This window comes from Tauraco erythrolophus, chromosome 5 (assembly GCF_009769465.1).
Source record: "Tauraco erythrolophus isolate bTauEry1 chromosome 5, bTauEry1.pri, whole genome shotgun sequence".
NCBI lineage: Eukaryota > Metazoa > Chordata > Aves > Musophagiformes > Musophagidae > Tauraco > Tauraco erythrolophus.
The window spans coordinates 13,574,305-13,601,086 of NC_141469.1; the positions used below are offsets into that span (position 1 = coordinate 13,574,305).

General features: G+C 48.8%; 1 protein-coding gene across 2 annotated transcripts in view; it reads right to left on the minus strand.

Moving 5' to 3' along the window:
• The window catches only part of MAML3 (mastermind like transcriptional coactivator 3), a 246,672-nt gene that overhangs the window by 3,939 nt on the left and 215,951 nt on the right, over positions 1-26,782 (minus strand). Inside the window, exons 3-4 of one of the 2 annotated variants that reach the window (XM_086612204.1) lie at positions 2,671-2,907; positions 438-525 (exon numbers count right to left, since the gene is read on the minus strand). In XM_086612204.1, the coding sequence (XP_086468330.1) occupies positions 438-525; positions 2,671-2,907 (325 nt within the window). Of the gene's footprint in view, positions 1-437; positions 526-2,670; positions 2,911-26,782 lie in introns of both variants that reach the window. The other variant, XM_086612203.1, reaches the window with a different exon arrangement.

The window sequence follows — 26,782 nt, forward strand, 5'->3', positions numbered from 1 at the left end:
TATCAGACACTTCTCCAGATAAAGCTGACCTCTCTGAAATACCCTGCTCATCAAATTAGATAAAGTGGGGAATGAAGAGGAGTAGAACCAAGATACAGTGAGAGACACTAGCTGGCAAAAAAAGGCACAACGAGAGTGGAGGCAGACAAGACAAATCCCCAGAATCCAGATGTTGAAGAGGCAAGACAAATGTCAAATAAAACCACGAAGCTTTCACTGAAGGGAGCAGGAAGGAAATTAGAAACTTAACTAAACACACAAACCTGGGCATTCCCCTTTGGTAAAATATGCAGCATGTGTAAGCGCGCAACAGCTCAACTTCCTATTCTGGCACACTGCTTAAACAAACCCTGGTCTTCACAAAACGTGTGAGCTTCCACGTGCCTGCTACAGAGGCACATGTTGACTCAAAATAGGAAAAAGAATTTGACTTTTACCTTGGAACTGATTGACCTGTTGCACCGGATACGGGCTCCGCTGTTGCTGCAGATGCTGCCGAGGCAAATGTGACTGCTGCTGTAACTGCTGAAAACGAACGAGGGAAAGAAAGCAAAAGAGGAAAAGATGATTAATTAATTACTGAGCTGAGAAAGGGGCTGGTAGCAAAAGCACTGCAGCAGAACTGCAGCGTTCCTTATCTAGAAAGCTGTTCTGCAGAGACAAGCAGAGTCATTTGAAGAGCCCTCCTGAGAGCACTCAAGCTACTCGGGACACGAGCTCCTTTTGGTTCAAAAAGGAATAAGCACCGAGGCGAACATCATCTCTCCTTACTTACAACCACTTCACCTCGGCCTCTACAGCACAAACTTCCCTGCCTCCAGGCTGAAAGGCGAGGGAGGGATATGGGATAACTTAGCTCACCTAGGTCTAAGGGCAACTGTAGCCACACACCCTTTCCTTCCCCCAGCCCTGCCAAGGTCTCGAGGTTTGTGTTCCTCCACCTCGGCACTCGAAGCACCCAGCTGCGAGGAGGTCTGACCTGACCTTATCAGCATCCTGACCTGAGCACTGCAGCCTAGGACCGCTCTCTAGCCACAACAGAAGTGGCTACTAAGGCACGTTTCTTCTTGTGCTTCAGTGAACGATGTTTGGGGAGCAGCTGATTGCAAAATGCCTCCCTCCCTTGATCCAGCCCGCTCCTCTGTGGTTGTTTTCTATGAACTCTCATGCATCTAAAACGGAATCAAGGGCTGATTATGAAACCAGAGAGTGTGTTCACCAGAGCTCTCAAAGCCTCGGGTATACTTGATGAAGCAATTCCTAAAAGGACATATCTTGGTGCTTCATCTGCAGCTGTACAAATTCTGTGTCCAAAACCAAGGATGTGTAACAAAGGTAAGAAAATTGCAAAGATGGGAAAGAAGAACGTACTAATCCCTGTGTTCATAAATACACGTTGAAAACTCTCAAGAAGATAAAGAGAATGTTCTTAGCCACAAAACACCCAAAGCCAGGAGCCTGAGGACTGTGACTTCATCACTTTTCATTTATGCCAGCACACTTGACAGCCACAGGCTTGTAGGTTTTGGACACCTTCAGATTTGCCTTCAGCAGCCAGGTCAGTGACTGGCTCTTGGGTTTGTGCGCTTGAATTGGCCTAATCCATCATGGGATAACATTACCGCATCCTCACTCTTCTGCACTCGTTCACCTCTGAATCAATTCCTGCATCTTTATCCCAAATATTTCTAGGAGCATCCTTCCTGTTCACTGGGGGTGAATTTTTCTGTTTCTCAGGGGGACCACGAGAAGAGGGGAAGGCTATCAGTACTTCTGTGGTTGTACAACGTGCACAAGTCCTAACACAAATCAAAGCAGACCCCAGGTGTTAACCTGGATTTCCCTAGGAAGAGAGGTGAAGCCAAGCTTAGAGCAGCTGCTGACCCATCAGAACATTTTCTAGGCAGCGTCAGGGGACTGCAAGTTTAAACTTGGGTATGAGCTTACAGGAACTGAACAGAGTGACTTTCCACTGGTTTTTAAACTACAGCTGAGTTAAACACATGTAAAACATCACCATTCAGTCTGGATAATTTAACGTCCGTATTGCAAAGCCTGGGAGCTCCAGAAGCTGAGTGGCAGGCTCCAGTGCAACAGTTCCACCCTGTCACTGTGAGGAGTGGTTTTACTGTTCTCCCACTTCAGCCTCTGGTTCCCCTCTTGATGCTGCCTTTCCCTTGTGCTCACATAATCGCTCATACTGGTGTGTGATAAGCCAGATTAAGGAATTAATCTGGGTAAATAGTAACTTTTTTTCTTTGCCAGGTTGCAGTTAACCCACGTTAGTTCTTCGTCCCAGATCGTTGCACGGCTGTACACAGCTTTTGCCAGTGCAAGGCCGTAGTCAGAGGCAGGGGAGAGGACCAGCCACTGTAACTGTAGCAGAGTCTGCCTCTGCCAGCATAAACGCACCATGAGGTACTGGGTTAAGACCTAACTTGTCCAGCGTCTAAAATCTCGTGTGACCGTTCCACTGGGAACATGGGTAATATTTGCCAAGCTAATGGAGGAGGCAAGTGACTCCTCTTTGATAACAATTGCAGAAATACCACAATAGGAGCCACAAAGAATTACCACATATAGAAGGAAGGGTTGGTGTCGTGCTGTCTCTAGCGCTCATGCTCTCATACCAGCGTGCACTGCAGTGCCCGAGATAAACGGATACTCTACCTGCTCTGCCAGGATCTGCTGCTGCTGCCTTTGCTCTCTTAGAAACTGCTGTTTCTGCTGCTCTATCACATGGAGCTGGGCTCTCTGCTCGATCAGCATCTGCTTCATGATGGCCGCTTGAGGTTGGTTTCCTAGGAAGGGACCGCCAGAGCTCGTGCCTGTGACCACGCTGCTGGAGCCTGGTGGGACAGAAGGCTGCATAGGCCCTGTGGTCCGAGACAATCCCACTTGATGCTGCTCCTGTGGCAAAGAGAGAGAGGAGACCTCGTTACTCTGGGTGCTCCATAGCCAAGGGAAATTATGGCTCGTTAACCAGAAGCATTGAGTCTCTGAGTGAAAACTCGAGCTTGAAGAAAATAGGAGGCCTTGGAAAGATGATTGTGGCTTGTGACCAAGCCACAGGCTGTTCCCCATAAGGAACAGGTGGCAGGTTCCTCTTCTCTCCTAGACTTCAAAGCCCCCACAGAAAAAGCAAGAGCACTTTACAATTCATTAACAATAATAACCTAATAAAGTTGCATACTAGGTTTATTTTCATTCAGGATATGTCGCTTCAGAGTCATATTTTTCCAAACTTTCCCTCTCTCACCATGGAGACAAGAAATAGATTTTCTCTCCACTTCCCTTTCTCCGTAACGGCAGTTTCACACAGTCCCCTGGATTGAGAAACCAAGATTTTAGGTGCAAACAATGAATAGCAGGAGCTGGCACCACTAATTCCTCTTATAATAAGCACCAGAATGTCAGGATTTAACCTCATAATGTGTTTATTTAAGATTTCCATCCCGCAGCAACGGACCAAAAGCACGTAGCTGAAAGGATACAGGGCGGGCATGTGACGCCACGGACACCTCCTAAACCCACCCTGCCTTCTCTTTACGTTTCTAACCCAATTTGCTGCTTTTTAGGGCTGGGAAAACGAAGCGACAGAAGGCCGGGGGTAAACCCCAAACCCTCCTCTCTCCGCCTGGCGCCAGCCGGGGACTGCGGGGGGCCGGGGAGCGCCCCCAGCCCGCTCTCCTCCCGGCGGAGAGCCGGGGTTCCACCCCAGCCCCGTACCGACCCTGCCCGGGGAGGCTGCGGCCCCCGGCGCCGCCGGCAGGTGTCGCTGCCCGCCCGCGGCGCGGCCCGGGCACCGGCCTCTCCCCGGTGCGGGCCTGGCGGGACCGTGTCCCCCGCCGCGGGCAGGAGCGGAGCGGGACGGCGGGGAGTCTGCAGCGGTACCCAGAGCTCGGGCCTTCAAAGCTGCCCCCCAAGCTGCCGTCAGGCGGGTGGGTCCCTCTGGCGTCCCCCGGGCTCGCCCGCTGCCAGGGAAGAACGACGCTTGCAATAGCCCAGTGCCTCCATTCAGCGCTGCGGAGGGCGCCTGGCTCGAAACCAGCCGGCCAGCTAGGGCTGGATTTAAAAAAACAAGGATCTGGGGGGTTGATCACAAAGCGGCGGGTGCAGCGCTGTTTGCCCGGTCCTTATTCTGGGTGTAAAAGAGCTTGAGGATTTTCTCTTCTCTCCCATCTACCTGTCCACATGACAGTACCTGAGCGCCTCGCAGCCCCTGCCTGGGCACCGCTTACACCCGCTGCCGGGCAGCCCGCCCTCGCCATCCCGCACCCAGCTCTCCATCTGCGCCCAGCTCTGCATCGCGGCCTGGGATGCACAGGGGCTGCTGCCTGGTAAAGGAGAGGCGAGGAACACTGTGGTTAGCTCAGGCTGACTTCCCATAAGGCAAAACAACTGTGCACGAGTTGCTCCGCAGGGCAGGACCACCTTTTATCAAGTATCGGGAAAGCCACTAGCACATACCGGCGTGTGGCGGTACCAGTGCTCCTCACCTCTGCTGGGCCAGTGAGCCAGAGCGAGCACCGCAGAGTGCTGCTGGCTTGGCAGGACCTTGGCGTTTGCTGGTTAGAACCTCTGTAATTGTTTTATAGAGATGGGTGCCCATTCGAAAACACTAACTTGATGGAAAGGACCTGTATCACTTCAGGATCCTTTGTGCAAAGCATGCCGGGGTAAGGTTTAGATTCATCCGCTTCATTGACGGTTTGAGTTATGTCAATTACTGCGTGATTGGGAACATACAGGAAAGTAATCTTACAGCACCTAACCCAGTCAATGAAAGGGTTAAGATGAATGCTTAAGTGTAGGTTAGGAAATTAGGATCAGCCTTTCTGCATGAAAGGTCAGGTTTTCAAGGACCCTTCTGAGGAAGTAACAAGAAAACACAATTTGTCCCCATCTCCACTTTGCAGAGATATTCCCAGCAGGGCGCTCTGCTGACAGGCAGCTCTCTGATATTCAGCTGCTTCCGCTTTTTAACATCTGCCCTGGTTTCAAAGTTCCCTCCTCGCTCCTCTTCCCACTTCTCCCCTGGTCCCGTCTCACTCTGCTCTTTACAACCCGGTCAAGTGTGGTCCCTGCAGCATCGTAAGGGCGAGTGAGGGCTGCAGCAGCTGCTGGGGCTTCCCCGAGCCGGGGTCAGGGAAACGCATCCACCGAGGATCCCTCAGCTGCTCTTGCATCCAGCCCTTCCACCCACCCCTGCTGCTGAGCTCCAGCTTTCTTTGCTTTGAGGGGGGGACACCCAGACATCAGCTGTCTCCAGCAGAGCTGATGGTAAAGGCTTTTTCCGACCACCCCCTGGCCCTCCCCCGACTTCTGATGAAGTCATCAAGCTACAGATTGCATAACTGATGCACAGGGCTATCTTGTGTTATACTGGGAGACGGGCCAAGTGCTTCCATTTATAGACAAAAGCAATGCCACGCTGCCAAATAATGGAGCCTTTGCTGCAGCCACTACAAGGAAAAAGAAAAGGGAGGGGAGGAAAAAGACTCGGGAGCCAAAGGGCATGCTGTGAAGTGACATCACTCAGAGCTTCCTCTGCCGAGCCTCGTTGCACAGCTGCCTCTGAGGCTGCAGCCCAAGTCCTCGCTGAGTTGCCCTCAAAACAATCTTGTTACAGAACTACTGTCCTGGCTCTTCGGCATGCACATGGGTACGGCCGAGGGACACGTTCGCTCTACCTTGGACACGTTCGCCCCACGGGTAACGCCGCAGAAGGGCCTCTGTTCCGTATCACATTACGTCAGAAGTTAACTCCGGAGTTCAAAAAGGAAGAAAGCTTTGAAAGGAGCCCCGCCAGCTGACACGAGCCCCGTGCGCTGTGCACCAGCTGGAGGAAACACGAAGATTAGCACAAAGGTGTTACTTCCAGTGTTATGCATTTAGTCATTTCGAGGTACAAGAGTTTACCCACTCAGAGCAAAAACTTCCTGCTTCCAGTTTTAATAACAAGTTTAGAGCCAGGCCTTCTTCATCAAGCCAGAACACCACCCTCTCGCCCGGAATATTCCTTCTCCTTTCCATTTTTTTTTGGCAACAGCTCTTCTCAACCAATGACAAAAGGCCCCACTGACATCACTGGGAACAGCCCTGGGTTGTGTGTCCCAAAACCAGGAGCACAGCCCAGGCAAAAGGTCTCTGCAGGCAGGAAAATGCTCCCTAGGCACCTGGAAGCAGAGCTCTCTACCAGGAGCAGCTCTGCAGCCCGGCACTGTTAACCTCTGAGGGGTGTTGTATGGCCCTGCCCAGTCCCGACAGCGGCATGGGGCCACTCGGGCTCCATGCTTCAGCTCTCCATGGGTATGTGCACCTACCCTCCTCCCACTGTCCCCTCCGGAGGTCCCACACGGAGGGGAGACGTGGAAGCGTGCCAGGGGGTACCTGCACGTGGCTGGGAAGTGGTGATGGAAGAAGCAACACTGGGCTCTACACAGCTGCCTCTTACAAACCGTGCCTGCTCCAGGCCCACGGGCAGCCTCACCGCAGGAGCTGAGCACCGAGTCAAACAACTCGGGCTCAGTGCAGCATTTACACAGTTACAGACCTTCAAAACCAAACTCATCCAAGCTTTACTGACGATGCTTTTTCCTCCTACTGCATCCTGAGCCTTCCTGGCTCTGGACATCCTGCTCCTACTTCTCATTCCCTGTCATCCCTTCCTCTTTCTTACACCCTCTGCCCTTCTCCGCCAACCAGCACTGCTGCCACTTTACTCTCCAGACTGCCTAGCAGCCCGTGCCCACCACCTGACTCAGGCTGACACCTCTCCACAGGGATCCCCCAGGGATCCGCAGCAGAAAGGGGACAACCCAGCTCCTTCCCCCAGGGCCCTGTGCTCCTCCTGTGCACGTAGGCAGGTGCATACAGGAGTGCCCTGGACGGGTGTAGGCGTGTAGTCCCTGAAAAGAGTGACAAGATGTCCTGGAACAGGAAACACGTGCTGTATCCTCAGTTTGTCACATCTGGGAAGATGGTACGGTGTGACTTCTGAATTATCACTCTGGCTATTTTCAACGACACCCAAAGCCACTGTGTGCTACTCGCAGGCTGCAAACAGCTCTCTCCTGGTAACAGCAGCTCGTGCAGACTTACACGTGCTCCAGCCGGGAACGGGGAAGCCACAGCTCCGCCCTCACCGAGGGGCAGCTGAAGCCGAGTGGCCCGTTGTGGGAGCAGGGATGGTGCCAAGGCCTTGTCCCCTGACTCGGACACACCGCAGAGCAAGTTCAAACGCACGCGCTGGCCCTGGTGAAGCCTCCTGGGGACTCTGCAGGGATCCCTCCTGCCTCTGCAGCCTCAGCCACCTGCTTTTAAAGCAGCCCAGGGACAGAATCCAGCGCTCAGTCCCTGGGAGCAAAACCAGGTATTGAAAGAACCAAGGAGCCGTTCACGGAGCCGAAAAAGAACCACAGTTTCCAAATGGTCAGCATAACATGTCCGGACAGGTTTTTACAGCTGCAGAGCACCCAGTAAGATGACCTTTTGTAGGGATCTGGCTGCTTAGTTAATGCCTACATGGGAGTTGCCCTCTGTTAATAATCTGATCCTGAGTTAAGTGATAGCATAAATTTTGTGCTCTCCCAGTGTATTTCCAGGGATCTACTGGAGTGAGAGGATCATTTGCAGGAGTTCAGAAGTGATGTGTAAGCATACATGTACAGTTATGCACATTGAACACAAGTGACTTTGAAAAGAGAACAAAGGGGAGTGGAAAAGGTATTTTCCTCTTTGTCTCAAATCTTATATGCCTCTTCCTAATCATACAGTGATTTATTCCTGCCGTATGTCGTTCAATCTCTCAGCTACAGCTAAAAGTGATCACACAATTTTCTTTCAGAACAACCAGAACGACCACCAGCTGATGCCCCAAGAACTGGGCAGCTGAGTGGGAGTAAGCACAGGCAGGGACCGGCCAAGGCCACGCATCGGCCCTCCGTGCACAGCCCCATGATCAGAGCTCTTGGACGTGGTGAGACAGCTCTGCTCCTGCTGAAGGCTGAGGGGCAGAGAGGGACCCCAGGGAAGAGGGGGCTGTGCTAGGCAACAGGCAGAAATCGAGGGAGGATGGGTATTCCACACCTGGGAACAAAGCGTTTCCCAAAAAGCTGAGGGAAGGAGAGACTTGAAAGCAGGGTCTTAATGTGCAAAATGGACAATCAGCCATGAGCTCGCTGTGCCATTCTGCGGTACGTGAACTAATGCAATCCTTGAATATACAAAGAGCGGAAGAGCAAATAGAAGCCAGGAGGTGGCTTATCCTGCATACTGCATTAGAAAAACGATACTAGAAAAATGTATACAATCAGATGTCTACCTTTTCGAGTCGGAGCAGAAAAAGACGACACAAAAATTATTTGAGGCAGAAAGTGTCTGCCCGTCAGCGACTTAAAGAGCTCAATCCATTTAGCTCACCACAAAGAAAACCGAGAGATGCTTTGACCATGGCGTATAAAAATACCTTCACGAGGGAAGAAATCCTTTAAAGAGTTCTTTTATCCAGTGAAGAAGGCAAAACCAGATACAAGGGCTGGAAGCTGAAGACAGATTCATATCAGAAAGAAGAATCAAATTTTTACACTATGATTTCATTACCCATCAGAAATGGCAGATCTCCACATTTTGATGTCTTCAAGGATGACAGCCTTTCTGGATAAACACAACTTAGTGGTGCAATTGAACAGCCTGTGATGTACAAGATACAACAGTGTTGTCTGCCCTTACCTCTGCACAGCTGTGAGCTCCTGCTTCCTGGCACCCGCGGCGGCACCTGGCCCTCCTGCACTGCGCTGGTGCTAGGCTGGCAGGCACTGCTCCTTTATCTTGGGGCTCTTAGGTACTGCATATGTGTGTGCATGTGTATATACATATATATATGTTAAAAAGAGGGTCTTGAACCTATTAGTGGGACAAAAAAATATTACTCCATTTCCATACACTTTGTCACAGTAAAAGATCATCTCCACCCAGTGTTTTCAGAGCAGCCTGAAAGCACGTTCCTATATTCCCCTAGAAATATTTCTGTTAAATTCCTTGTAATGTTGTTACTGTGCCTGGCAGGGATCTTAATCCCTCTCAATCAGCCCAAAGCAAAGCCACCTTTCGCAGAATGGTACTGTTTGACAGACTAAGGGAATTACAAACCCATTCATTTCAGACTGGTGGGTTTTTTTAATTTTTTTTTTGCCTTGAAAGAGCCAACCTACAGGACGAAGGGACGGAATATTCCGGTTTACAACTCCGACTCCGGCAGCAGGCCCTGCAGAGCCGATTGCTTCACCTATTTCCTCTGTCATCCAGGCTCAGGGAGGGGCTACAAACCTCTCCTCTCTCCCTGGGCCCCCGGTTGCCATGGTCTTTCATACAGTATCTGAGCGAACAAGATCCCTCTGACGTTTGACACCAGACCTCTGCGTGCAGCCAATTTGTTTTCCTTTCACCTCCCTTTGCCTGCATTTCTCCTCCCCCTGTTTTCGACGCAGTTTATTCTTTCCACAGAATAAGCAGGATCTGTCAGACTATTACTTCTGTGTATTTTTGCTTGTTCATCAGCGAGGCTAATTTCTTCATTTCTGGTGACAAAACATGTAACAAAAGCTAAAACGAGCAACTGTTTTTCTAATGCCATTTAAGAGCTAAAGACTGTCAGAAGTTCATCTCAAAGGACTGGGAGGCAGACGGGATCACCATTTTACCAGTGGCACCAGGAGCCCTGCCTCCCCATGCCCCCACTTCTGCTTCAGCACAGTGGTTTGACTCCCCAGATCCTGAGCACAGTTGGTGGGATTCAGAACTGAACTTCAACCGGCGTAATTAAACCAGGCTCATTTCCTCTTTCGCAAATAACAACTCCGGTGTTTTCTCCTCTCCCCCCAAGAAAGAAACCATTGCAGAGGAAATCACTCCTGCTTTTCAGTTTTGTTTATCCTCAGTTTCACCAGCTAGTTCCAAGGTATGGAGTGTAATGATATAATGGTTGGGTTTGTGTGCTGAGGCAGAAGTGTTCGTTTATCTCAAATAACTAGTTTCCTTGTAATTGTGATCTTTTACTGGTCTTACTATTTTGGGGAGGAAAAAAAGGATCAGCCCAAATGAAACCCAAAATAGCCTCTTTACATACATCTCTTAAAAAAAGGAAGAAATAAGTATAAAAATATAAAAGTATTTGTGAAGTGTAAAATTAAGAAGAGATCATCTTATTTGCTTTAATGAGTTACAGATCCTGGCTCAAGTAGAGCCTCTTGGCAAGGCTGTGGTTATCACCCAGTACCTGCTCAGTCACCTCTGGGACGTGAACTTCGCAGTCCTGGGCAAGTCCTCATGGATATGAACGACTTCATGGGGTTGTTCAGGCTGGAGAAGAGAAGGCTCCAGGGAGACCTTCTAGCAGCTTTCCAGTGCTTAAAGAGGCCTACAGGGAAGCTGGAGAGGGGCTTCTGACAAGGGCATGTAGTGATAGGACAAGGGGTGATGGATTTAAACTGAAAGAGGGGAGATTTAGATTAGATCTAAGGAAAAAATTTTTTACAACGAGGGTGGTGAGGCATGGGAACAGGTTGCCCAGAGAAGTTGTGGATGCCCCAATCCCTGGAAGCGTTCGAGGCCAGGCTGGATGAGGCTTTGGCCAACCTGATCTAGGGGAAGGTGTCCCTGTCCCTGGCAAGGGAGTTGGAACTACATGATCTTTAAGGTCCCTTCCAAATCAAACCATTCTATGATACGCCCATACATGCTGTGTATGGCAGGGGCTAGTGACTGTGCTACCAGCCGGCCCAGAGGCGCTAGGACGTGGGCAGGCGCAGAGCCCTTGTGACTCTGGCAGGTCTGTGAGGCAGCCGTGGCCGCTTCTGATGCTCCTACCCAGCTCCTGCAACGGGAATGAATCCTCCCGCTCTGCAGCCTCACCTGCTCTTGAGCCGTTTGCACCAGTGTTGATGCTCCCATGAAACAGCATTTTACTTTTTTTTTTTTTTTTTCCCAGAAGTGAACTAATGGGGTTAATTCAAGCCACAATTTGACCTGCAGAGAGGGAACGGCTGCACAGACAAGTTTCTGTGAGGCAAGCCCGGGTGTGGTTTTACAGGGCATCTGTTACTCAGAGGTTACTCCCACATACGGCTCCTGCCCCGCGGGAGTACGGAGCAGCCCTCCTTTCCCTGAAGAGCAGCTTCCAGAGCCCTGGCATTTGTGTTTGGAGGCAAGAGGTCCGAGGGGGCTGCCGCTGTGCTGCACAGCCAGCCCCTAACTAGCCCTTTGGCACCGTCCCTGCAGCCCTCCCCTCCGACGCCTGCCCACAGCCACAGCACCCGTTCCTGAGCTCCAGCCCTGGAGCAGGGGGAGAGTTCAGGATTTGAACAGCCACCGAAGTGCCCGACCTTGTATTTTAGGCATATTATGAAGGCTGTAATTACTCCCCTCAAAGACTGCTGTGTGAAGCCGTGCCATCACGGCATTTCACAGCGTGCCCTACCACTCCGACAGCAAGCAGCAACCTTCGGGGAGCAAAAAGCAGGAGACAGTTGAAAAGCCAGCCCACACAACGGCTTTTCCACACCCTGTCCTCGCTGCCCTTCTACCACAGGCATTGCTGAGGACTTTCAAAAGTACAAATCAGGCCGCTCCAGAGGAGCTGCGACTTCCCTCTCCATGCCAGCTTGGCCCTGTCTCATCAAATGTCCTGGGGCTTTGGAAGCTGGTGAGCGGACTCACTCCGGAGTGAGAGTGGAGGCGACCGGACCCTGAAGCCAGTGGTTGATCAAAATTCTCCTGCTAAAGGTTTTAGCTTTAATCAATGCCCCCTTCGAGTCCATCCTGGAGCAGGAGGGAGGAAAGCTAACGTGAAGCGTAAGGATAATCACGGCTAGAGAGCTCCCGGGAAGAGGGAGAGAAGAAAAATGGAAGATGAAAGCAGGCAAATGGTTTAAACAAACAGTCACACAGGGCCAATGAGAAGGCGGAACAGAGGGAAAATGACGCAATAAAAATAAATGCTAGAAGAGAAGGAAAAGCTTCCAGCACACGCAGGGAAAAACGCGGGGCCTGGAAAAAGCAAAAGTAGGAGGAAAAGATGCTCTAATGGAGCTCTCTAGCAGCAAACACTAACCCATTACCAGGCAGCCCTTTTCTTTCTAATGGCCCGAGCCTGTACCACATTATCACCTTGTACCCCATGGAGTTTGCCGGTTGTTGAGGTATGTCACGGAGCCTGGCTCTAGCTCACGCCTGGCAGAAGCTGCCTGCGGTCTCCTGCGGACGATAGCAGAGATATTTTTTTTTTAAATTTTTCTTACTTTAGGTGAAATTTTGTTATATTTCCCCTTGGTTGTTTTGTTTGAGCATAAACAAAAGTTATTTTTCACACTTAAGGGCATTTTTCAGATCCTTTTCTCTGTGCTGTGATAAATGAAATCCCTTTCATTTTTAGAAATTCAAACTTGGCACTTGTGTTGCTCCTCAGCAAGCAGCATGTAATTTGCCAAGCCTGAAAGAATCCTGGCTGAGAAATAAACACAGTGGGCCATATGCTCTCCTTCCCATCTGCAGAAGGCACCTTACCTCAAAAATTGGGAAGAGGCTGCAATCGCCCCATGTTGTTCCTTCTGCCAAGGCGAAAAAAAAAAAAAATCCACAGAAATATTTAGAGCAAAGGTTTGGGGCTTTTACAAAGTAGCCCTCCAGGGACCTCCCCTCCACTGTCACTGACTCAGTTGCTGGCATCTGGCCTGGCAGAAGCATGGCGAGGGGTCAGGGAGCCCATGTGCCATGTCCCCGGTGCTCACGGTAATGCTGCATTATCTCTATTGGTATTTCCTGGCACGACTTGCTTTGCAAGTGAACGATCCGCAGAGCACAACTGCTCCTTTAATACTCCTTTTTCCTGGCTTGTTCACATGGGGCCCTCACAGGAGGAAGATCACACACCAGAAGGAGGAAGCGAGGACTTCTTTCTGGTCCGTGCCCATCAGAAACACAGAGGGAGACCACGTCCATGCAACACCTCCATTTTCTGATGGGCTCTGGCAGGTGATAAGCATGACTGACAAAAGCACCGAAGCAGGCGCATGGGTGCGAGGAATGGTCATCTGTACCAATTCCTGCATAAATTCCATCACCTTCCCCTGCCTGACACCGACTTCAAAGAGTTGGAATAACTCCCTCATCTTTGGTTGCAGGCACTTGTCTGTGCAGCCTCTCTGCAGGTGGTATTGCAGTCTAAAATTCAGAGCCAAATGTTTCCAAAAGGTGGCCGGCAAGACCAAGGGAAGTGGTCTTGCACTGCAGCTGCCCAGCAAAGCCACATTATCTTTGCTGTGGTTTCAAATACCGAGCTGCTCATAAGCTGGGCTCGCTGGGATGGCACACCAAGTCTATGATTTCACAAGCTGCTTCTTTTAACATCCTTGACTCCAAGACTACTCAAAACCTTTGATTTTTCTGCTACCTCGGACGTGGTCTTTGTGTTTCCGTTAGCCACGCAGCCTTCGTTTTGACGTTCAATCTTACTAGCCCAAGTGAAAACTGAGTCAGCTGTGCCGAGGTTGTCTTGAACCTCGACAGACTCTTCACTGCATGGTTCCTCTCTTCTCTCTGAGGTCTCCTTTATTTATAAGGCTAAGGAAAACTCCTCTATTGAATTAATTCCTTTTGCAAGGCCTGACTCAACTCAGCTTTTGGCAGTCAGTACTGACTTTATGCCTAGACTTCCAGGTCTCTAAGGCATAGCTTCCTTTGCTGATCGAGCCCTCATGCCTTCTGAGGCTTTCTGGATATCCTTGATATCTCTTCTGAGACAATTACTCCTCTCAAGCTTTAAACTTCCTTTTTTTTTTTTTTTTTTTTTTTACTTCCTCCACACCATGAATGCTTTTTTACCTCCTTCAATCCTGCCTTCTTCCTAATGTGCACATTCCTGTTTGCCAGCTTAACTAGCCCTCACAGCTGCAATCCCAGCTGCCTTTTTGCAGCTTTTGATTCACTCCTCAAACTCTGCCTTCACTGGAGACAGGTCTTTGCACAGGATTGTGTTGATCTCTCCCATGAGAGATTTAACAAAGCAAGACATCATCTCCCTCTTCCCCTGCTTGCTTTCCTCTGACTCCTGCCCAGCTCTCCCCCCCTGGCCACAGAGGTGGTGGCCTCATCACTGGTCCCCAGCCCTTCTGCTTGTCTTGGTGACCTCACTGCATCCTGTCTTCTCATCTCTCTTGCCCCATCTGCCTCCTTCTTTGTATCTCGCTCTCCTCTCTCTCCTTCCCCTTGCAGCATGAGCATGCTTTATCTGAACACTTAAAAAAAAATAACAATAAAAAATCCAAACAACCCTTGACTCCAAGTGACTCTCCAGCTTTCACTCTCTCTCTTCTCACTGCCTTCCCTAAGCTTATCGAGTGTGCTGCCTACGATTTATATGATTTACACTGAATTTCGTCTCCATCTCCAACACAGATTCTTTTCCATACAGGCTCTCACTTCTTGCCTGTCACAGAAACCAGTATCACAGAGACTCTAATACCCTTTCTCTGGCTGCAGCTCTGCACTATTATGCCAGGCTCGCTGCCATCACCCATCACCTCCTTCCGGTGCCGCTGACCACACTCCACTGGAAACCTGCTCCTCCTTTTCCAGTGCTGGTATTACTCAACTCCAGCACCTTCACTTGCTTGCTCGGTGTTACTTGCAGTAGTTCATCACTACTCACCGTCCCACCCGCTGCCGTTCTGCGGGTCTGTGTCCTTATCTCTCCTATCTCTGAGCGAGCTCACTCTCTGTACACACATTCAAGGACCTTCTCTATGCCAGCAACTCACAGACCTACCTCTCTGTCCCTGGCCAGCTCCCGCCTGTTCCAACTAAATTCACCCCCTGCCTCTGGGATCATCTTGTGGATTTTCTGTCAGTTCAAGCTCAAAGTAGGCTCTCATCCTACTCCCTAGGTCTCCTCTCCTTCCTGTTCCTTCAGTCCCTGCAGACACCACCACCGCTTGCCTGTCACTCAGCCCGTAGCCTGGTTGTCATCTTCGCCTCAAACTTCCGCACAGAGTCCCCCAGCCAGGCTCCCATCGCCTCGCACTCTGACGGTTGCAATCTTACCCTGCTTGCAGACAGCCAGAGCACTGCTGCCCAGGTCATTTTCTTCGCCTGTCATCTTGACTATGCCATCTCTCTCTTTGCAGCCCTCTCTTGGCTTCCCCTTCTTTTGGATTTCAGCCCCCTCCTTTGCTCTCAAATCCGCTTGCAGCATATGCCACCTCACACATCACCTCTCATCCACCGCTGAGAATTTCCGTCACTCCCGTCACGACCCACACTTTTCCACAAATTATGTTTTAGCTAGAAGCGCCTTCACATTTTCCTCCCTGCTGGAGATCAGTTTTGGGAGGAGATTCTCAAAATCATACAGAATCTGACGCTGAACTCTGCCCCCAGTATAGCTACATTTGTAGAAGTTTGTAGAAATTCCTGTCTCCACGATGTCCAGGAGTCTCTTCTGTTTCCTTGTACTCCCTGGTGTGTTTGTCTCCCTGTGTTATCTCTTATCTTAAACTTAGGTTGGAAGTGCTTTGGAGAGGGAGGGAAATATATTTACATCCTGGATCTGCAGGGAGCCTAACACAATGGGACTCCTAAACTGTGACTTCTCAGAGGTTCTACCCACCACAGCGCAAGGGGTTACAAACACAACTTCAATCTGCGTAGAGCTAAAGATGCTATTTTATATTCTGTGGATGTGAGAACACCAACATTTCAATGTGCCCTTGCTCCACTTCTTCTTCTTTTAAAGGACGCAATATTGGGATGAGATATAATATGCTGAAAAAGTCAGGAAATGCTAAGTTACAGTTCCCACGGCAATTGTAACTCAGCCTCCTACGGTAAAGCACAAAGGTTATCACCATGTACAATAACAGGGGATGCAGAACATATGCAAAGTGACCAAATTACTGTCGTGGCAGATAACCAGGTCTTTGAACTTCTGTGCAGGTAAAATCTTAAGACATTTACTGGGCTTTTTAGCATTTAATTCTAGAAATGTGAAGTCCAACACCCTATAAATAAAACTCAAAATGATGCTGCATGGCAAGCAACCCGTCCCGGCAGTACCTTGTAGCCCTCTTTGCAGAAACACAGCTAATGGCAACAAGAAATATTTCCATTGCTTTATGAGCTCTGGTAGCTGTCAACTGAGAGAGGGATCTGCCGATCAGAGAAATCTGGGAAGACATCAGTGTGTCAGAACAAGTGAAAAGACTTGACACAGAGGGCACATTTTTGTTGAGCAATTTGCATTAGCACTTCTGGACAAATTCTACATTTCACATGCAATTCACAAACCAACAGCAGCACTGCTAATTGGTGCAGTTGCCACTCAACTGCGGTGCCTTGTTTGAGCTATCACCAACGTGAATGAAGACTACAGATTTTTTTTTTTTTTGAAAAAAATGCAGCAATTATTTTGCAGGCTTCGAGCTGGGTTCCCCCTGCCCCCACCTTCATCCTTGTAATTTCATTATTTCAGTAACTTTAAAAGGGCCTGGAGTAGAAAAATGCAAACCTCAGAAAAGTGCTGTTGAAGTTATTATGAAAAAAAAAGAATGATGCCCTTCATTAATATAACCGTTAGCCCTACCATCACCGTGGATTTGACACCGTGAATGTGCCAATGCAAAGCTGCACGTTGATCTGAAAAAATAACAGTTGAGTGGCAGAGTACTGGTGAGACTGAAAATCCCAGCCACCAAACGAGGTCCGTGCTCTGCACGTATCTATAATGCTGATGGGATGACAGAACCTCTCTGCTTCCTCTTAGGTGGTATTAGAAGTTATTTAACTGAAAACAGGGCAGATCTCTCATCCATCATTCTTTATCCTTTGTAAAATCGAGTCTCCTGAGAAAAGGAAAGAACTTCCATACTGCAGCTTTCCATTACTGCTGCTCAAAATGCTCAGGCAGCTGTGGCTCAGCTGAAGGAAGGTTTGGCTGACTCCTTTTCATAGAGTTGGACGGCTATTTTTAGGCCATATTTCCTTTAGGCCCCTACAGCGCAAAATCCAAAGGAGCTAATGGGATTGGCAGGTGCATAGATTACTGGTGACCTCCTCTAGCCCAGCGTTCACATTTCCTTACTGCATCTTTTTCATAATGTACAGTGAAAAAGGGAACAACCTACAATTAAAGATCTTCCTAGCCAGCCTGGATACCTTTTATATTCAAATGCTCAATGAGGGACCAAAGCACAATAGCTAAAGATGGAACAGCACGAGAAAAACTATACAGACTCACTTGGGTCTAAATAAATCTAAATCTGAAGAACTTAATGGAGTATTTTGGTTGCATCTCTACAGACAAATGGGTATCTGTAATGTACTTTCATTCTGACTGTGATCTTTCTGCAGCTGCAAGAATCCCATCCCCTTTCTTGCTTCGAGATTTCCTTGGCCCCATCCTACTCACGGTCCACCCTTGCTGTTGTAGAAGTCACCAGCAAAAGCCACATCTTATCCACAGCTCCCAGCTGTGCTCTCCTTGGAAGGAGCAAGAGAAACTACAGCTAAGCTAGTGTAACTCCCAATCCTGATCACGAGTGGGTCTGAACCCTGGATATGGATGTAATTTAATTTTCTGCAGTGAAGCCCAAACCAGGCTGTTGGGCAAACTCCTGTAACACATCTGTGCGGTGTAAATAACTCGGTTTTGGTTTTGGCTTCCTTCTGCCACATCCCGGGTTACAGGCACAGCACTCACATTTCAATGGCCAAATCTTGGTTTCCAGGCCAAATTACTTGAGTATGACTGCAAAGTCTTCTCCCTGTTTGGAAATTGATGCTATGTACAGCCCCCACTCCCCAGGCTGCTTCGATGGTATTCAGGGAAGCGGGGTCTGACTGGGAGCTCCATGTGTGCCCTGTCCCCAAGGCAGGGTGCCCAGCACTGTCACTGCAGGGCTGCTCCAGAGGGCACTTCAGCCCTGCTCTGAGCATCCCTCCAGTACTATTCACCTGATGAGACATGAAAACAGAGAGCCCCTGAAATCCCTAGTGACAGGGATTGCCTCTTGCCTTCCAGCTACTTCACCCTCTGCCTGTATTCAAAAGACTTTGTCCAGAGAGCAGATACCTCAAACCCTTCACAAAGAAAAGCAAACGGTGCCTCTGTGAAACTGCAGGCCGTACTTCCCAAGGGTACAGCAGGGCTCCAATTTACCAACACATAGTGTGGCCGTCAGCTGTGATTCTACAAAAGCCACAGAAGATGTCTCCGGACCTCTTAATATCTTATTTCTGACATATGGAGGGACTGGGGGGTTTGCAGCTTCCCACCTGCTTAAATATAATTCACTACAAAACATCAAACAGATGCATTCAGCCCTTTGTAGACATATCATTACCTTATGTGTTCATGTACCACACATCTGTAGCACATTGGCACTACACCTAGTTAATGTGTGGGAGACTCCTAGGTTCAAAGCCTCCAGTGTTTCTTTTGTTCTCTAATGAATCCTTCCTTTTGTTTAGCTCCCCCTCCCCTTAGGTTGTAGCTGTAACTCTGTCATTAGCATCTTAAAAATCCTTTCCTCCAAAACTACCTACAGCACTGCAATAAGCTACATACTAGGAAGCACCTAAATGAATCATGATTCTTGCTTAAGACAGGTTTAACAGGTCTGGGTCACTGTTTTCAGCAGCACTGTTGCTTAGCTAGCAAACTCAGTAAGCAAATATTCCCCTAAAAACCAGGTGAGGTGAGATTCCTGTGCCATATTCCAGCTGGTAAGCTAGGTTCATGCTGTTTCAAATAAAAGATGTGTTCATGACTACTAGAAGCATCACAATTTTTGTGTCTGCAGACCGACGTCTGCTTCTCAGTGTCCAAAAATCAAAGCATTCAGGCACCTCCACGGCAGCCCACTGAAAAGGCTGAGCTGCATCCTTTGTGTGGAAATGTTTTGCTGAATTTTCACTGGACTTCAACCTAGTGAACCCAAACCTGATTTTCTAGATATTGTGCATGAAAACACACGTGACACTGAGACATGACCTGCAACACAGGCTGGCAACTTCGTCTCCACCAGATTTGCTGTCCCTCCCAGTGCTGGCATCTTCCGGGGCTTCACCAAAAGGGACCAGCTACCAAGTTCTGGGAAACAGGTAGCAGAAGATACCGATAAGGAAATGTTATCACAGATAGGCACAAAGACAGAAAAACTTTACTCATGTCACGCCAGACATTTGTCTGTGAACAAAACGCAGTGGGAGTTTTGCCTTTAGAAAAATGCCAAGCTAATATTCACTGTTACTGTGCCTTCAATGGGCTGAGTCCAGCTCTTTCCCAAGTTGTTCGACCTCTTCTCCAAGACAGCTTAGGGACTGCTAGAGATGCCCAACAGGCAGGGTGTGATCTGGGCAATTTCCTCTGTGAGAAACCCAGCAGCAGGGCAGGCAGGCCACCCCACCGGCAGAAGCATCAGGATTCCCAAGTGCTGTGCTGCTTACACCTCCCAGACATCTCCGGCAACTCAACTGCGGTGCTCACACTTCCAGGGATTATCCGAATAGGGGTTATTATCTGAATAACCGCGCACTTCAGTAAGACAGTTCAGCTTTATAAAAAGGTTTGTGATTCTTAGCCAGCACGGTGACACGCGCCTAACTTTGTCAGACAACTCCAAACTGTAACAGAATCGGCAGGTTTCAGCTTTCAGTTCGTCACTTCAGAAAAACCAGCTCCTTCACAAGCACAAAACATTAGCAATGTGTATTGTTGCCCTACACTCATCAATTAGCATTATTATCTTTATTTAACTGTAAGTGGCATGTTTACTTTGCTGGCTTCCTTCCAAAGTCATCTGCAACTCTGAGCTGAGCTAGTAGCGTGTGTTCTTACTGCTTATGAGGAGACATTTCTCTCTTAAAAGACATAAGAGCCACCACCTGAAGAACGGTACAGTGACGATGCCCGGGAAAGAGATAACCGTAAATAAAAGCCGTTCTTCCTCTCCCTGACTTTTCAGAAACAATCCTGCAGCAAACTCCAGCTCCTTTGGCTAGCCACCAAAATCAGTAAAGACACGAGCCAAGGCAGAGCCCCACGCCTTCAAAAGCTGCTGAGGAAGGTGGTATAAGGAGCTCCTGGAGCGCCCCCACCTTCCTGTCATTCCTCCTCGCAGCAGAGCGGGAACCTCTGTCCTGTAGCTCTGCGCAGTGACTGTAAGTGCAGATCACCTGGTGGCAACCTTCCTTCTGAAAACCAAAGGGCAAGCTCACACGGATCGACAGCCAAACGCAGCTGCAGAAGAGGAAGGCCTGCTGCATCTTTAGCGCATGCTGGGCACGGACACGTCTGCTTACAAGAGGAAATGACTGAAGAATTCAAGGCCAGGTTGGTGAGGCTTTGAACAGCCTGTTCTAGTGGAAGGTATCCCTGCCCATGGCAGGGGGGCTGGAACTAGATGATCTTTGAGGTCCCTTCCAATCCAAACCATTCTATGATTTACAATGGCAAAGTATACAATCTGAAAGACTGATTAGCTTTTTCCCTCCCCTCAAAATGTTTTCTTATGGCCTAAAAATACTTCTTATATCTGACATGAAATGAAGAGGAGTTCGTTGACTGTTGTCAGCCACATCATAATAAAATCACCTCTACAAATTCAGGAAGCAAAGATATTCCCATTCCCAAGCTTGTACTCGGAAGAATCACTCCGAGTGTGTGGCACCAGTTTGGCATTGGTTCTAGGAAGAGAAACACGCCACTGTTGCGTGTCTCATTTATATGCTTTTACTGTTATTTTCGCTCACTAATCTTAGACTGCTTCAAAATTAACTTTCTTTTCTTTCTTAAAAGCCGTGGCCACGCTGCCCAGTACAAGTGAAAAGCTACAACGTTTTCCTGGAGCCAAAGTCATTGCCTGCAGGATGAAAACCTTCATCCACAACGGACTCGGTAGTCAAAGCTGAGTGCAGTGCTGCAACATAGGTCGTACGGTCTTTTCTACAGGAATACAAACACGATTAGCGCAGAAAGAGGTCCAAAGACTATTTAAATGCCCAAACAAACTTAATTGCCTAATTAATTGAAGTAGGCCCCACCTCCTCCAGAATAACTCCGCCCGTTCAGCACTGGAAAAAACTCACGTCAACACTGCCCTTGTTTGTTTGGCTGCATGTCAGCCTGAGAGGGTATATTTAGCTTCGGTGCGCTTGCAGGATCGCATCTTGCAGCTCAACAGGAAATCTCTGGAGTCAAAGCTAAAGATATCACTGCACGCTCAGAAATTTACGGCCAGCTGTAAAAGTGGAGCTGCGGCGGTCGGAGTGCTCAACAGCCTTCTTTTAAATGAGCGAGGAGGCTGAATTAAACACTTCACTGTTCCGAGTCCATGGCAGGCAGGGTGCACCCGCAGAGCTAAAAATAGCAATAAGAGAAGGCTCTTCTCTTGCCGGGATAGTACTGAATGGATACATCTCATTCCCATTCCCAAGCTTGTGCTCACGAGTAGGTGGAAGGGGGAGAAATCCAAGGAGGAACTGCTAGGGACCATATACATGTGAAGGGTTGCTGAAGGAGCACAGAGATCTCCTCCTCCTCCTCTGAAGCTTTCAGAAATTTTAATAATTGTTGGATGCATTTCAAAAGAGATAAATCACCAAAGATGACACGCGTGCAACGCAGGTTTTCTTTTCCATTGAAAAAATCTAGACATGGGTTGTGGCACCAATTGCGGGGCAAGTGAACAGACAGAAAATCCTTTTCTTTCAGCCTTGCCTATCCTCGATGTTCCCAAGGGCCATTTTGCCTGGTGCTCTCGAGGCTCCCAAGCCCGCCTTGCCAGTGCTGGGCGAGCACCGGGCACCTTGGCCGCAGCCTCACCTAATGCTTCAGTCTCAGAGAAATATGTTACTTGGGGGAAGAGTTGAGCTGAAAGTTGAAATGGTTAAAAATTAACCTGCACATGGAAACTCACACCTCTCAGGTGTCTCTCACGAAGGCAGCAGTGATGTCCGGGTGGATGGCCCACCAGGTCAGCACACCGGGCGAGCACCTGAAGGGTCCCGTGAGATGATGCCAGCCGTGTGCCCCAACAAAGTCATGGCACTGCTCGGTTCAGTCACCTGGCAGGTGGAAAAAAGCAACCACCACCACAGGAGCCCAGGGAAGACAAGGCCTTGGAGCAAACCGTGACTCGTGGGGAGCTGTTCTGCAGCGCCTTGTTTGTGTGGCCTGATCGTACAAGCCTCATATGGCAGTTTGTAAAGCACTGCACTGAATTAACTCAGTGAAGCTCTGTGGTGCGCTGAAGGATCAGGCCCTTCTGCGTCACCACAGTTAAGGCAGGACTATGACCCAGGACCATTCTGTACTGAGATAATGAAAAGGCAGGATGTAAAAACCAGCTCTTGTTTTCTCTTAATAAGTGCTTTCTTTCTCTATCTTATAACTTTCTGTTGGGAGATGGCTAGCTGACTGCATTTCATCTGAGCTGTGGGAATGCGAGTAAGCCGGAGAACACCTCTCTCTGCTCAGTGACAGGACAGCTATGTATGTTTATGAAGCAAAATCAAAAAGGACTAAACGTAAACAAGCTGTCCCTCTTTGAAGAGTTCCTCAGGATACAAAGTGTTCTGTCAACAGTTGTGTAAGGAAGTACCCCAGCCTTAAAGTCTTGCATACTGTTGATATCAAAAAAACCCAACTTTGTTAGTCTAAGTAAGATTAACCTGTTTTCCTTCAAGCAAAACACCGCCAGTGCCACTCTGCCTACAGCTGACTGGTCTCATAAGAACAGACTAATTTCTTTGCCTCCAGATAGGTCATTAAACCGGTAGAGGGGGGGTAGGGTGGGTGGATGTAGTCTTAGGAAGCGTGCAGAACGCATTTAACCCTACACAGGAGAAGGCTAGTTGTAAGACTGAGGTTTGGCAGCCTGATGCATTCACAAACTGGATTTTGGACAAATTCCTCCCCTGACTGATGCCTCAGAACGCTCATCCGTACAGACAGGACAACGATAGTTCCTCTGATTTCGCCAGCCTGCCCTGACCCCAGCAAGGCAGCCAAGGTCCAGGGAGCTACAGTGCCAGCCTGCTCTTGTTGCATCTTCAGAGAATCCATTTTCTCCAAAAAAAAGCCCAGAGCTGTATTCTTTGTCTGCACACACCTGAACAAACCAACAGGCAAAAATCTCACTTGGAGCAGAACAAGGAAGAAAAGAAAGAAATTTCTCTATTTTATTCAAGTCTCACTTCCTTTGAGCAATGTTACTAAAAACACAGGTTAAAGAGCAGGGAAGAGATGCAGAGCAGGCTTCTTGGCTAGAACCAAGGGACTTGCTGTGGCCCAGGCAGTGTCAGCTTTTCTGGATCCTGAGACAAGCCTTTCCTTATTTCCAGAGCTGAGTGAGATGGAGCAGCAGAGCCCCATGAATCTCTCCCAGCTGTCGGGAGCCGACAGCCGCACGCTCCCCCTTCAGCAAGCTGCTCCCTCTTTATCAGGTGTATTTTGAGCTGCTACCCGCCACCAGGCACACGTTCCATACCCCTCCTTACAGGCGCCAGAGCAAGGCTCGGTCGCCATCGGAAGATTTAAGGGACGATGCCGAGACAGGGGCTGAGGATGGCCATGGCGCTGCTTTGCCAGAGGAGACGCGGTGCCTCTCAGGCTGCGCCGGTGTGTTACGCTACCAGCAGTAGCTCATTGCTGAATCCACTAAAGGAAGCAAAGGTCAGCACTAAACAGGAGACCCTCTCAGCAGGGAGAAACCCTGCAGATTTCCGACGAGCAGAAGAACTCGAGAAGGTGCGGAGCCCTTCTGCGCCGAGGCACTGGTCCAGCTGCCAGAGAGTGCGCCAGGGTAAAAGGCTGCTCGGCAGCCTGCTCTCCTGGGGCGGCTCTTCAGGATGGTGACAGCTCCGTGGAGCAACGCACTGCGATCCCAAAAACTTGCTGTGCCAAGTCATGACCTGATTGGCAGATGATGGGAGTCAAGCCACAGTCCCCTGGGTACGCACCAGATGCTTAGACTGCAAAACCGCTGCTTTGGTTAAGCTGTCTATGCTTTTTATTACGTGATGTACTTTGAGCTAAAAAGGCTCTGCTTGGATAATCCTGGTGTTTTAGAGCTTTGCCAGCAGGAGTGCTCTCTAAGGGCGCTGTTTAGAGAAGTGTCATGTACGAACGACAGAATCACAGAAGGCAGAGATGGAGAAGATCACCTAGCCTGTCTCTCAGCCCGTATGAGGTTGCTCCCATGAGGACTTTTTAGTCCTACACGCAGGAATTACTGTAATGAGAGATTCTCACAGCGCATCAATGCTCCTTAACAAACAATGAAAAGCCTGGGAAGAGGAGGTGATCAAGAACTCTGTGATATATGCCCGTTAGCAGACAGGTCCTTCTAGAGATGGCCTGAAGAGTCTTCTTGTTAAAAGCCGATAGGATGAGTGACATTTAAAAAAAAAAAAAAAAAAAATACATGTGTCACTTTTCACCAGCTTCCCCCTGGCTCAGCTCAGACAATTACAGCTTAACTACCAGGGTTAAGTTGAAGCCTTCCACAGTGTCGGAATGTAAGATAGAGAGGGACACTGTCAACTTCTCTGGGTATTGAAATCTCATTTATGAGAAGGGAAGGTCTGTCTTTCACATTTGAAAGAAGTCAGTCAAAGTAGTTAAAAAGGAAAAAACGTGGTGGGTGTTTTTCACAGGAGCCTTTACCTGCGGTCTTTCATTCACACAGCTGCTGTGAGAGGAGCCTACTCAGAGGCTATTTGGGGTAAAACTGTTTTGCCATTTGACCAAGGAGGAACATTGCCTTCTCCACAAGCCTCCTCCTGATGAGCTCCATCAGAAGTTTCCCAAGTGAGTTTCCAGCAGAGCTGTCACCATGCCACCCGCAAGCTTGCCGGCTCCATGCCTAAGGACAACGCATGCCCATGGGTATAGACTGAAGCAGCAGCATCGCCGCCCTCGAAATCCCATCCCTGTGTGTGCAGCGAGGTGCTGCTTTACCATCCTCCCTTGATGTATTCCCTGAAGCTGCCACTTGGCACCGAGAGAGGAACTAGGAGCTTGCCTTTAACCAGAGGTGCCTACTCACAGGTACGACATACCTCTGAGTTTCATTCAGCCCTAAAGAGCTGTTGAGGAACAACAAACATCTCTCAATGGGAAGGCGAAAGATATGTAAGAAAGTGGTCTGAAAACTTCTGCAGCCTGACAGTGAAATGCCCTTCTCACAGTAATGAAGAAGCTAAGAAAGTAGTCAGCCTTCTAATAACCTGTAACACACCAACCAACACCAAGCTCTAGGTACCACTGGAAGATACAGCATCGTGGTGGTCACCGCTTCTGCAAGAAACTCTTGAAAGGACAGGATGCTCCTGGTTTCTGGAGTGCTGCAAATCTCAGTGCTACAGCTCTCTTGTGTTTCAAAATTGGGAGCTGGTCCCTCTTTCCTCCACCAGACAGTTAAAGAGACAAGATAATACACCCACAGTTGGTCCTGCTCCAGACTTAAAACTTTACGTGCGTGGACTACAGAAAATTGCTTTAAAAATGCAAGAGCTGAGGTGAGACATTCAATCACCCAACTCCAGGAATCAAAGTCTTGGGACAAAAATCAACAGATAAAATCCCAAGGTGTGACCGCTCTGTTTATACATGGCCAGTTTCAGCAAGGGATAAACAGAAGAGACACAGTTTTCCACAAAGAAGCCTAGGAAGGCAGAAACTTAAGGCAAAATGATGCAGAAAGCTATGAAAAATATTTCTAGCCTTGCCAACATAACTAAATGTTATGATGGCATTTATCTATGTTTAGAAAGGGAAGATAGGTTCTGCTGTTTGTTTCATACTATTCCTTAAGATTTTTTTCCCCCCAATGTTGAAGTAGTTATCTGGAGCAGTAGAAGTCAAGAAATCCAAGATGCAGCCCTTCGCTTGCCCAGAACCCACTCTCGCAGCTGACCACATCTATACAATGGGGATAACATTCCCAGTGTGATGAGACACACGCACAAAGTACTATTACTTCTTCCACATACATTTCATCACTTTCAGAGCAAAATTTGTTCTTGGACGCTTGCACAAACACCATGCCAAGAGCAAGGGATGTGCACGTACACTTTGAAAAAACAGGCTTTGGCTTCCTGAAGGGAAAGTTTCTGTTGTTGTTTGGTTTGCAGCAAAGGCCTCTTTTCCAACGGCACAGGGAACCACCCTTCTGCAAAACAACAAATTACGAGTGTTTCCCTCAACCACACACATGCTCTTGTGCAAACTTAAGAGGATTCATTTGGGAAAGCAGGGAGGGACTGCACCAAGCTCTGGGAGGAAGGTTTCCTTTTCCTCATGCTTCTCACTGTTAAAAGAGGTGCCTCTCCTCTAGGCAACGGTACACAGAGCATACCTTTAACTACTGTCCACGTGCCATCTCTGCTTGTGAGGTTCACTTGAAATGGGTACCCCATTTCACAAAGCAAACCCCAGACTTCTCAGGCTAGCGTGAGACCCTAAGGGACACGGCAGTAAGCAGTAACCCTCCACGAAGAAATGGCACTTGTGAGGAATTTTACTGCTGTGTCTGCTTCCAGTGCAAAGAAAGAGAATGGGAAGCTGGCTGAGGGAGGAGGGAAGAACAAATTTATACCTTCTGGGGCAGCAAAGCCACAGTAACCTTCTGTTCAAATCTTCTACAAGATGCTGCTTTACGCTGACTTCTTTCCAACCCTCTCAACAGCTTCCTGTTTTAAGGCACAGCCTATCCTTGCCCTCTCC